At 47.3% G+C, this 13,014-nt stretch overlaps 1 protein-coding gene across 2 annotated transcripts in view; it reads right to left on the reverse strand.

Annotated features, from left to right (window-relative positions):
- CAMKK1 (calcium/calmodulin dependent protein kinase kinase 1) overlaps positions 1–13,014 on the reverse strand; it is a 43,479-nt gene that overhangs the window by 4,116 nt on the left and 26,349 nt on the right. For both annotated transcript variants that reach the window (XM_062592187.1, XM_062592186.1), the window contains 5 exons: positions 12,736–12,789; positions 11,050–11,123; positions 6,793–6,880; positions 4,176–4,304; positions 3,002–3,105 (listed from right to left, as the gene is read on the reverse strand). In XM_062592187.1, the coding sequence (XP_062448171.1) occupies positions 3,002–3,105; positions 4,176–4,304; positions 6,793–6,880; positions 11,050–11,123; positions 12,736–12,789 (449 nt within the window). The remainder of the gene's footprint in view (positions 1–3,001; positions 3,106–4,175; positions 4,305–6,792; positions 6,881–11,049; positions 11,124–12,735; positions 12,790–13,014) is intronic.

Here is a 13,014-nt window from a genome sequence, read left to right on the forward strand (position 1 = left end):
CAGAGGGAGCTGGCTCCTTTCTCTTCCTATTTTCTTAAAGGACAGATCCATTTTAAGAAACGTCAATTAGGCATGAAACACCAAAAAGCAGACTCAGCTGTCAGAGGATTTCCTGAAAAATATCTTCTCAGCACGGGCACAAATGCCAGCTGCTTGAAACAGGAGTGAGTGGGGCTGTGGCAATGTCACACGCAGCCTAATTAAATTGAATGTGAAAATGCAGAAGTTTTCTAATTGCTTTTCTTTTTCCTTCTACAGGAACATAAAAAGTCATTTTCTACTTATAAGTGGAGGGAGAAGCGATGTTACAAGAGCTGATTTCCCACTCACTGAAGACATTGCCACAGGGGACGAGAAGCTCTGTCAGGGAGAACCTGTGTTTTCAGGCTGGTGCCCTTGGTGTAACATCCCATCTTACGATGGGCAGCATTGGCTCAATTTTGCTTCCCAGATGCCAGCACCATTCCGAGTGCTGCCAAAAGCACTCCAGCCCCATGGACACAAAAGGATCCAATCCTGATATCCTTCAGGCTGACCTTGTGGCTGTTTGGTTTAAACATCCCAGACCCGAGCACCCGGAAAGCTGGAGCTCAAAGCGGCTCGTTTTCCCTTTGCTCTTGGTGGGCGACCACTGGCAACTTAACATCTAGTTCAGTTTGCCCTTGTGGAGGTAGACATTGTAAAAAAAAAAGTAAACTCATGTAACAGTAAACAATCTTATTTCAACTTGGGAAAGAAAATCATTTGAAGAGCTCTGCCTTCCAGTATTAAGTGCATTGAAACAAAATGCACGGGAAGTTTCACAAGTTTAAATCGCTTTCATTAGATTCAACCAGCCTTGCATTTCTCAAAGTTTGAAATAATAATCTACGGTCCTTAAAACAAATACCCCTGCTGTAGTGCTTAATATATGACACTTTGTCGAAGAGACCTCGTTTACATGTTTCTTTTGAACAGAAGGGTTTTGACACAGGTTCTTGGGAAAGGAAGCCGAAAAGAACTGGGCTACTAACCTTAGAAAGGAGACAAATAAAAGATGAGACGAAGGCATACAGCTTGTCTCCCAGGCTTAAAAAGACTAAAAAAGGGATTTATATGTTGATAATGTGGCTAATCAGAAACTTTACAGCTACATTAGATCAAATGAACTTTAGTTGTTCTGCATGGATAATGAAGTGTCCTGCTCCAGGCAGGAACCAGCAACAACGTGTCAGGGTCAAGAAGAAATTTTCTTGCTGGCTGGTTTGTAGTGACCGATCAGCCAGAGCTTTCCTTCCACCTCCATCTGAGATACCTGAAGCAGATCCCTTTGGGAAACGGGCTCAAAGCATTAGAACGAAACCACCTGAAATATCACCTCAGGCAGTGCTTGAAAAGGAGAAACCCTGTCGCGTTTGGAGTTAGCTTTCCTGGACAGTGCAAGGCACACTCTGCATTTTTTTTTCAGACTTGATAAAACGTTCCCCATCTTAGAGCAATGCAATGCACTGACCAGGAATGACAGTGAATTCATGGGCCTGGACACGTGTTCAATTAGTGAAGGCTAATTAGGAGGGCAATGGCCAAGAGAAACTCAATGGAGACAAACTCTTTGTGCTAAGCTGGCAAAGGAGCAGTGACTGCAGCGCTCCTCAGATCTGCCCCTATAGCAGCACACAAAGTACAGGGTGTTTGGTGGAGCACATGTTGGCTGACATCTTACTTGCCTGCCTGCATTGAAAACTGTCACTTATAGTTGCTAAAAAGCCAAACTTGTGCAACTGGCAGGAGGAATCAGAGCTGACATCCTCCATGTGCATGCAAGGCTGCATCCTTGGGGTGCTCAGCATACACAGTAAAGCATGCTCAAAAACCCTGGGCAAAGTATCTGGCACCCAAAGTAGGAAAAATTACAGAGCTGAAAATGCTTCTGCTAGCCAACATCCTTCCATGTTCATGGGTGCCTTCCTCCCTGGAGCAGGAGGCTGAAGTAGTACAAGCTGAAGGCAAAGTCTTATCAGGGAGGAAGTTTTGAACTCTCCCGCTATAGCAGAGAGGCAGCTCAGGAGGAGAGAAGCTATTAACATTTTTTATGGTAAGGACATGGCCAAGCAGTCATGGCTTGGTCCATTGCAGGAAGGGTGTGTGTCACTCGTTACCACAGACTGCTAAAGGGATAGGCACCAAATTGTCCCCAAACCTTGCATGAGGAATGAAATCGAGTATTGACTAAATTTTCCTCATTAAGTGACTTCTCCTTTAGGCTAGGAAAGCTCCTCTTAGCTTTCTGAGTTCTCCTGTCTTTTCTACATCCTCCCATTCTCATTTCTGGCAGAGTTCAAGATCTCATCAAGTTGCTGAGATCTGCACATTAACTGGTCCTGGACTCAAAGGCAAAGTCTTTACTGTAGTCTCTGGTACACAGTTGAGCCCTAAACCATTGCTAATTGAGCTGAGCCCCTAAAGACTCCTTTACTTGCACTGTCAAAGGTATAGTGAGACTGTTAATACGCCCTCCTGGCATCTGCTAGGCACGGTACTGCAATTTTGCATGGAAGAGGATGATTCTGGGGCAATGTTTTCTCATTCCTAACCTATAAAACATGCAGACTGTTCAGATGCCTTTTCCATCATCCATAAAATGGAGAGAAGAATTAAACAATCCAATACATACCCAGACTACAGTGTAATTGATTTAGTTAATGAATCTCTAACAAATCTTTGATCACAGTTTGCGATAAACTTAACAGGTCAAAAAGCCAGATCTGAGCTGAAGACCTTACACATATTTTGGCCAAATCCAGCTTACAGAGAGAGATGCATCTATAAAATCTGTTTTACCGCATTGTGTTTTAACCCTAGAGGATTTGGGGTAGAAGTCAGCATCAGCATGTAAATTAGAAGTTCTCTCCTTAAATGCTAAGGAAAATATTTGCAAACACTTTCCCTTTTTCTCCCCATACACCTTTATTCCTTTATTCTGCACACTTAGGCAGAGGCAGGCAAGGCTGTATATACCTACATCAGCAAGTTTCCCGGAGCAGACATGGACCTCTCCTCCCGTCTGGTCTGAACCTCAAACGGATTTCCAAAGGAGCGTTTTCTCAGCATGGCCTTCACTAGGATCTTTGAGGAAAAAAACAGACCAGTGAGGGCAGTGGGACTGACATATAACCTCCTTGAAGCTAGTTCAAAGGAATCTAACAACAGCTCTTCAATAATTCAATAAAACATTTAACAGCATTGCAGCTAAAGCATGAACTAGAGAAACTCCTGGAACAACTACCTGACTCGCAGACCAGGCCAACATTGCTTCTGTGGGCAGTGCCCTCAGCCCCTGGGTGAAGGGCAGTGCTAGCAAGACTTGAAGCAGGTGCTGCCAACAGCTGCCTGCTGTTCATGGTGGTCCAAGCCCCTGAGAAGGAGGCATCAGTACTCTCCTGGGCCATCCTCCACAGAAGCAGCACAGGAAGAGTCCCACCAGCTCCCATATGTTGGAAATCAAAGGGTCTGCTATTGAGGGGAAAGGATGGGTTTTACTGTCCTGGACCAGCTGTTGGGGCAAGTATCTATGTTAACTTCACACCACAAGAGCTGCGAGAATGGGTGCTCCATACCCAGTATGAGGAAGTCCAGCCCTGGGCACAAGACACCTGCATTATAGTAACTCCTTCCAGCAGCCCTCTGCAGCTAGCTTCATGCAAATTGATGAGACAGCCCTGAACACCCACTGATGGTCCCCAAGGCTGGCAGGCAAGGGCCAGCTACATGCTCCACCAGCAGGTGCCCTCTCCCTGCCTCTCTGGTCAAGTGTCCTCCAGGTTTGCAGCCTACGTTTTGAGGGTCCAGATGAGCTGTCTTGCTCCTTTTGGTTAACATGGCTGCCTTGCAACTTCTAGATTAATGAGGCAAAACACATCTAGGATGCTTCCAATGTGTTCTAGGATGTCTAATGCTGGACACTGAGTGTGCCACCTTATAGCTCTTACCAGAGCAGCCAGCTTTAGAAAGGACTGCTTGCATGGCCAGGCTGCTGCAGTACTCAAAGACAAAACATTCACACTGCACAAAAAGGCCAAGTTTCTCATGCCATAAGCACACATGTGCCCTCCACACCTCCTTCACCAGTCAAGGGCTTCAGGGAAGTACCATGCCTCTTGGTAAGAGTAGAGCAAGTGTCTGAGATCTATACATACCACAGCTGGCAAACTTGGGATAGTCTTGACTGAGTTCTTCACCTCCTCCTCTGTCACCTCTACCACAGTGCAGTGCTCTTCCTCCAGTGGCAAGGGCTCCTCACCTCTTCTGGTTAGCCATGGATGCAACTGCATGGAGAAAGAGCAGAGAAAAGCTATAGGTCTCCCTTCTATAGCAGACAGCAGTGATGGTGGTAAAGGCAGGCTCCATATTTCACTTATGGTGGCATGGCTCAACTAGCTCCCTGGGGAACTGCTGCAAGCTGGCTCCAGGCCAGACAGTGTCATGTAAAGCAAGGTGCTGCCAGCACCCACAGCCACTGGCCAGCTTCTTTGAGGAATCCGGCATCCTCTGAATCAAGCTTGAAATGCTTTTAAAGTCTGAGTTATCCATAGCCTTTCGCATGTGGTCTCCATCTTTTTCTTCTCTTATACATACATTTCAACTCAGTTTATGCACGCTCACTGCCTGGGAGAACCACGATCATTTAAGCATCCGCATACACAAAGATCTAAACACCCTGTGGGGCAGCGACAGGAGAAACAACGAGCACAGGAGGCCATGTCTCAAGAGAGCAGAAAGCACCTTGCTAAGGAATGAGGTTTCTAGCCCAAATTCTGCCAGCTCCTGCTCTGCGCCTCAGTGCGACCTTTGGAGCCTCCACCAATAGCTGCCTCCTCCAGCCTGAGATACAAGGAGCACTTGGAGAGGCAATTAATGCTGCTCCTTTCTTCTGCCAGTGCAGGAAGAAGGCAGCTTATTAGATGAGAGTGCATGGTTAATCAGTGCTGCTGCACAACAACATGCAAAGGAGCCCTAGGAGGCTCCCAGTGGTATAATCAGCTGCAGAAGGGAGCCAATGCCAAGATGGGGCTAGGTTTTCCGCTACCCGCATCCCAGACTAGCCCTGCAGGGAGAACGTCCTCCAGCACTGCTACGAAAAAGGCCTGCCTCACCTCCTGAGGATCAGGAGTTTAATTCAGACGGATGCTCAGCACCTACTGCCATTCAAATGAGTTCGATGCAGGTGTCCAGAGCAGGCTCCAAGGGCTTAGCAATGAGCTTCTTTATGGCGCTTAAGTCATGTTTTCCAAAGATCATTAAATATGCTCAAATAATGCTCTTCAAAAAGCAAAACATGACTTTCAACCTTAAATGAGACCATGAAACTAAATCTACAGTATACATGAGGTCTGCAAGCATTTCAGTTAAGGAGAGAAGAGTACTCCACCCAGCAGAATGATCGAAGTAGGAGGAGAAGAGAATGCACCAGGCTCTCCCGTACTATCTGGGGCTGGGTCCCCTCATCAGGGTGTTCAGTGGCTGTGGCAGTCCTGCAGCTGTGCCACTGGTGGGTGGCCTGCATGCTGCTGCACAGCTGTGTCACCTGGCCCAAGCCCCCTGTCATGGGAACCATCTCTTGCTGGTGTCTGCTATGCAAACGGGAAAGGAAGGGGTAAATGTTCCCCTATAAAAGTCTACACCAGGTACACAACCAGCATGACTTATTTTTACATATATATATATATATATATAAGTCCTTTCCCAAGTCATCACAGAAACCATTTCTTTTTATTTCCCCCTAGCTCTTCTGCAAGCATCATCTCACATGGGGCAACAACACAGAAAAGCTACCTGTTCTCTCTGGCCTTTCATGGGATGGTTTCCTTGGCTGCAAACATGAGAAACGCAGTGATCAAGGCCCTGGGCTTAATGCAGAGCCAAGCCTGGTGCTAGGGACACACGCCTTCAGCATCAAACACGAGTCCTCAAGCACACAGCTGGGGATGAGACCTCACACCCTGCTTTGCTCTTCTCCCTACGGGTTCCTATGGGGCCTATGTTTTCCTTGAAAAGGGAAGCAAGAGCTGCAATCAGACTGCTCTGAAGTACTTCCTCTCACCCGGTGTGGCCTCCTGGGCATGCAGAGAAGGGACCTTACATTCCTATTCAAAGCCTAACACTCCTACCAGCAGCTTCAGTGGAAAACGGGCTGGTGTTGGCCTGGGATTGAGAGGAAAAGAGTTTTCTGCCCAGTAGGGGATGCTAACTGACCTCTGTGGAAACAGAGCCCAGCAGTAGGATGCTGCGGTGAGGGCTGACAGGAGAACAGAAAGCCCATGTAAAAGCAGAACGAAGTAGAGCCCTGCGAAGGTTTCTTCTCCATCGGGCCTATTTGTTTCTCTAAGTCAATGAGCATCGCCCCAGTTACACTGATAGAAACAAATGTGATGCCTTGCGGCCATCACTACACTCCCCTGGAGCAGGAAGGCACTTCCAGCCCTCGCACCACAGCTCTCATGCACAAACAGGCCGGGCCTTGTAGCTAGCAGTCCCCACATCAGTGTCAATCCAGGCGATTCACTGAGGATCAGCCTGATCTGCAGTAACTTTTACTGAAATAAATGAACAAAAAAAGCCTTTGCCAATATTCCCCAAGCAGACAGCAGCGACAGAAGTGTTCACATCACAAAACGAGCCTTCCCCCTCCCAGAGTCAGATTGCTGGAGAAAGCTCCCAAAACAACTACTGGGAACAGCTCTGCCTTGCTACAAGGTACCAAAGAAATGACAAAATCAGCCAAGACCATGACTACAGCATCAGTGTCCAATTTACCTTAATTTCAGGGACTGTTATCCTTGTTTCCGGATTTTTATCAAGCATGCGTAGGATCAGTTCCTTGAGCTCCTCACTTCTCTGGGGTCTGAGTAAAGAAAAGAGCAGTGTACAGTTAACCAGGAAATTGCAAGTGTTGAAGGCATGCATAATCCTCTCTGCAGTTAATTGTTAGAGGCTCTGCTCAGGTCAGAAGATATTCTCCCTGCAGACCCAGCTTGAGAAAGGAAGGACTGGTTGGCTTGGTGCCTTCTGAAGCATCAGGGTTGCTGTCAAGGAGTCTCCTCCCCCTGGGCTACTCACTCTGCAAAAGCAAGGCAGGGGATCAGGCAGATAGGTCCAAGGATGTATTTGAGGACAGTACGTCATATGGGAATCTCAGGGGACAGACTCTGGGACAACAAGATGTTACTGAAGGCAAAACTTGGCTGTATATGGGATAAAAGAAGGGCCTAACTTGATTTGCAGCACCTGTACCATTAGCAAGCACGTGCTGGAGGAAATATCCCACACAGCATTCAGGTTACCACCTCGGCTTGCAGATTGCGTTCACCAAATCATCTCCCTGAACATGGGCGGCAATCAGTTTGTTAAGTCAAGTGTTTGCTACCTGAACAGCTCAGCCTTGGGACAACAAAAGAGGGAATGAACAGGCTTACTAAGAAAAAGAGAAATGCTTCTCATTTTTAAATGCTATTTCCAAGATAAAATAATAGAGTGCCCGAGCACAGAAGCCACCGCATTCACGAAGCCCTTGGTCCCGCTGCCCCTCCTGCAGTCTGTCCTCCAAACCCAACGGCTTCAATGATTTCTGTTGCTAATGATGCAGGCACGATCTTTTCAAACGCGCTTGAGTTGTGCGTTCAAAGCACTACCGAAATAAAATGCCAACGTATGACAGAATCGTGTTAGTCAGCTGAAAGCCTGTGTCACAAATGACTCTCAAGGAGGCACATATCTGCATGGAGATGGGAATTGGCAGCAGAAAATGTCATTCCCCAGCAGAGCTGGATTTCAGCACTAACAACAGATTCAAAACACTGGTGAGAACCAGGTGCTGAGCCCACCTCCACCGGTTCCTCCCCAAGAAGACGGAGGAAGAAACCATCATACAGCCAAATGAAGCTCTCATCGCAGTAGGGGACGTTCTTGCCTGATGAAATCAGAGTTGCTGTTTAATAATTTCCAAATACTTTATGCAGACTTGGCCGTGGGATGTTTAATGCAAGCAATCACAGGGAAACACTGCTCACTCAGTGGGAAGGGGCAGAAAGTGGACACAGCTTAAAGCCTCTGAACACTCCACGTTATGTCAAGGGTCTACAGTACATCTAATTTGGCCTGGGCAAAGAGAATGGCAGGATGAGTCCTCAATGACCTCCCGTTTCCTCAGCTGCACTTCACGGGATATCACAGGCAGGAATGGGAAGAATCATGCTCCTGAGATGAGCTCTAGGCACGGAGGAGCAGCTATGGGGAGCTGCAGTGTCTCTGGCAGGTCTGAATAAGCAGTCTCCTAAAGGAGGACCTCACTGAGACAAGGGTGAGATGGCGTTTCCTAAATTACCTAATGCCAGAACTGTGCAAAAGTGGCAACAGTGGAATTTAAAATAAAATAGAATATACCAGCATATAATACTTCTGGGAACCAGACTGATCTCTAGGCAACACAGAGTTAACCTCTCAAGGCTAAAAAACAAACAAACAAAAAGAAATCTGTAAACAGGTTCATGAAGTTTTAAGTGAGTTACTGCCAGGTAACAAATTGAATCACCCCGTCTGTTTTTCCCTCTCTCCTGTTTGCCCATGAACATTTTTCATCTGAGAAGTCTGCACTATCCAGAATTTCTCAGAGTTGTGGCTCTGCAGCAGCTTTCAGGGAAGCTCAGACCATCGCCCAGCGCAGCATCGATCCTGGAGGGCTGCCAACACCCCCGATCATCTTACCGGGCATCCACGGGCCAAGTCAGAAAAAAACCTCCTGAGCTTCAGCCCTTTGCTAGGAGGGACCATGCAGAGCTTCTGGCTCTCTGGACACCTGCCCAGGCAGAAAGCTTTCCCAGTGCATGTTTTAGTCGTGCCAGAAGCTCATCGGGGTGTGAGCTGCAGTCCGGGCTAACCCCGCTTATCGCGCGCCCCGTCCGGGCCCCACTGACATGAACGAGAGCTTCAGAGGGGTAGTAAATATTTATCGCAGCGTCTCTAAGGGAAGGGAAGGCAAAGCGACATGCGCACAGGCAGCTCCATCTCTGCTCTAGAGGTTGTCAGGAAACAGGCAACGAGTTTCCATGGACTGTCTGCAAATAGGACTTCGTGCCTTTCGTAGCCATGGTAAAGTAAATTGAAACCAAAATATTCCTGACTATAGCGAGATGCTAATTCTGTGCAAGGTCAGGGTGAATCCAGTCCAGTGAGCTCCAGCTTTGTTATTACTACCTTTTTCTAATTAAGAAACCGTTGTAGTTCAGACAGCAGTCAACAGGCAACAGGCAACTCTCTGCTTCTCAACAACCTGATTAGGGGTGCTGCTATTTTTAGACAGGGAGGGCAGGTCACCAGGAAATCCAAATAAATGACATAGTCTGAGCTATTGCTGAAGGAAACGTCTGAATGACGAAGAGATCCTTAGTACAACCCAGTTATCCCATTAAATGTTAATAACTTCGTGCAGAGACAGATGGGAATGGTTGCTTGTGCGCTGACCGCTAACCCAAATACACGATGGCTGAGAGATGGCGGGTGCTTTGCCAGGACCCAAGCAAGCAGAGAAACAACTGCCAGGGCAGCATAAACATTATTATTATTATTTTGCTGCAGTTTTGTTAAGAGAAAGTCCTGCCCTGACCGCCCAGTGGCTAGTGGGAACACAGCAGCGTGGCACGACCAGCCTCCATGCTCTGCAGCCTGGTTATCCCCAAAAGCACAGCGCTGCCTTGCCAAAATAGCTCCGTAGCCGCAACCGCATTTGCCACCAGGCAAGTAGCTGGATGCTCGCAGCCCTGCGTCCCACGGAGCAGAGACGTGCTCCATCTCCTGGACACGGTCCTCAGCTCCACCAGCCCGAGCGGAGGCAGTTCCACCAGAGCCATCTGCAATGGCTGCGCTTACAGTCGATGGAGATGTTAATTAATGCAGCCAGCAGAGCCTGGGCCATGAGTCATCCCGTCCAAAGCAGATGTCTAAAATAGGACAGCCTAAGTACCCATTTCTCACCGCAGACTCCAGAGGAAGCCTGGGACTGCTGCAGTAGAGGCCAACTCTTCTCTGTAGGTGAAAAATTCACTGAGCATCCCACAAATAATTCATGCAATAGTGATACATGCACCTATCTGGGGCTGTCTGACATGCCTCCCTGCCTCCCTCTCTATTACCTGATCTGCCTTTCATTAGAGTTTTAATTTTTTTCATGCTTGCTTTAAACCAAGTCATTTTATCTCTAGAGTCTAGGTTTCTCAGATGGTGGCAGGCTCGACAGCACAGGCTTTCGGTACATTGAAGACCAAACCATCAGCCAGCGTGTTCTTCCTTCCCTGACCAGTGTGGAGAGAAAGCAGCCTCTCAATATGAAATGGGAAATTAAATGGTTGGGTCAAAAGCTCAAAGATAAATAGCTCATGTATTTTGGGGAACTCGGAAGCAAAGAAAGGGGCCATGAAGAGCGGTAACAGCAGCCCAAGTTTGCGAGCATGCAGGACAAACACATGTTTTCCCCGAGAGTGCTGGAGCAGGCAGAGGAGTGCAGATGCAGCAGTCTTTGGGTTGTGGTTATATCTCTCAGGGCAATATCCTTCTATCAGACATTTCACCAAGCTCCTAGGGAAGCTCATGGAAGAGGCATGTGTTTACTTAGACTCTGAGGTCTATACATCATACTGCTTTTATCAGCTAACACAGTGAGCCATTTGGGGTGGCAGGCACCAAAACCATACTCTGCTTCCAGCACCTCCGGAGTCAATTAGGTGAGGCAGAACTTCCTAGACTCACGTTCACATCCCTCCACTTCCACCAAAGACGCCAAGGGCAATTTGCTCCCATCCCCATCTGCATAATGTGGATGGACACAGGAACACTAGAGGCCACTGGCATGCTCCGGTAACAATGTCAGCACAAAACCCGTGTGAAGGACACAAAAAAAGGCAAAACATCTCACTCGTGTTCATCTCTCCCCCTGCGGTGACCTATCGGCATTTACGCTGCTCAGTGAACAACACTGAAGACTGAACTTTATACTGTAGTAGCTCAGTAAAGTTTACTTACTCTTCTGGGAACTCGACGGGCTTGTTCTTGATCCTGTTATGAAGACCCAGAATGTATTCATCTATAAAAGGGCACTGTAAAACAAACCAGAGATTTTCCAGCTGTTGGAGATCTCAACACTGTTTAGGCATTTGTCATTCCTGTAACAGAGGTAGTGTATTCCCTGTGCACTGTCTCAATTTGGGAAAAAAATAAAAACAAAACAAAAAAACCCACCCACAACACTCCTTACACACAATAAATGGATTTGTTCCTTATTAATAAATAAATACGGAAGAAGAGCAGAGGGACCTAGCAGATTGAGACACAGCCTTCCGTCCAGCCTACCAGGTGACCACGAGCTGCTCATTTTCTTTTTCCCTCCTCTATTTTTTCTGCCTGTAAAATGGAGATACTTGATATGGGCTGTCTTGTCTCAGTGCTTTGAGGTCTCTGGGTGGCAAGCATCATTTGGAGCTGTATTAAAACACATATTTTTCCATGATAAACTTGGCTATATTGATTCAGAACACATTTCTCTCCAGCATGACTTTTTATAACAGATTCATTTAGACCCAAATTCTGGCTCTTCCCACCTGGCAGGGCAGGCAGGACTGACAGACATTTAACTGAGCTACTTGAACACCGTAGGGAATACGGGAACAGCATACAACAGGCCCTACAAACACCCCGCTGCAGCTCCTCCTGCTCTGGTGGGATGTGGGCTGCTGCCTGGCCCTGTCCCAGCTTGCCTGCCCCAGGTAGAGTATAAAATGTTAAAAAAATATTAAAAAGGTACAAAATATACAATATTTACTGTAGAGGGGCATGGGGAACAGAAGGATAAATCCTTGGGCTTGATTTTATATTTCCTCTTTCCTTCCTCTAAGGTTTACCCCCACAGAGAAGTAACAGAAAGTTATACCAGAAATGGGGATTTGGCCCAAACAAGACAGCTCAGAGTACATTTTCCACCCTGGCTTAGCTCAGTGATATCACAGCAGTGATGAAGACGGTTTTCTGCCTCTGCGTCTCCGTACCCAGCCACTTCTTACCCGTCAGCTAAACATGGTGCCACCTGCAGTGGTCCTTGCTTAGACAGGAGCTTCAGGTAAGGTACCAGTGTATGCACACTACACATGCCTGCTGAGCCACTCGTTGTGGGACAACGAGCCTTCTGATCCCAGCTCACACAAAACTGCCCCAGGAGGGGCAAAAGCAGTGACAGGGTAGAGAGCTTGCTGGAGGTAGCTCTGAACAGCCAGCTGGTGCCCAAAGGGACTGAATCTGGCCCAACATAGCTCTGGCAGACTGGGCTTCCCAAAATCTAGTTTGCTTAAGTGCTCTGCAGGGCTTGGGATCCAACCTATGCTTCTCTCCACATGCTCCATCTGGCTTGTTTCTAAATATAAGCAATAGAGACACTCCCCAACAAGCTGTTGTTGGTGCTGCTGATGTCCCTCTGGGCTGGTAGCACTAAAAGCTGGTCCGAATGCAGAGGTCAATGCTAGAAATTATCCCTTGCACAAATCACACTGTTGACCTCTTCCCACCCACAGAATGATTTAGAAAAAGAGGAGCTTTTTGCCTCTTTTGCAGGAGGCAATTCTTTGTTTTTAGTATTTTCCATTCTTTAGAAAGGAATGAGTCAAAAGACAGGCAAAGAGACACTCCCGTGCAAAGCACCAGCATCTGAAAGCAGCTTACCTTCCCGTAAACAAAGCAGTACAGGGTAATCCCCATGGCCCATACATCAAGTGCCTGAAAGAAGGCAAGTGCAGGTAGTAAATTAGATGAAACTCCGAGACAATCTAAATTAGCGAGATTTTCCTACTGACTCACAAAACGTTATTCGCATGCATTTAACATTTTCCATATTTTAGTGTGCAGAGTCTCTCTGAAGCTGGGCTCCTACGAGCATTCATAGCACGCCCAGGGAATGCTGATGGCTCTGGACCAGGTGCTGCTGCCATCTCTGTCTTTGCT

The sequence above is a fragment of the Rhea pennata genome, chromosome 20 (assembly GCF_028389875.1).
Source record: "Rhea pennata isolate bPtePen1 chromosome 20, bPtePen1.pri, whole genome shotgun sequence".
Lineage (NCBI taxonomy): Eukaryota > Metazoa > Chordata > Aves > Rheiformes > Rheidae > Rhea > Rhea pennata.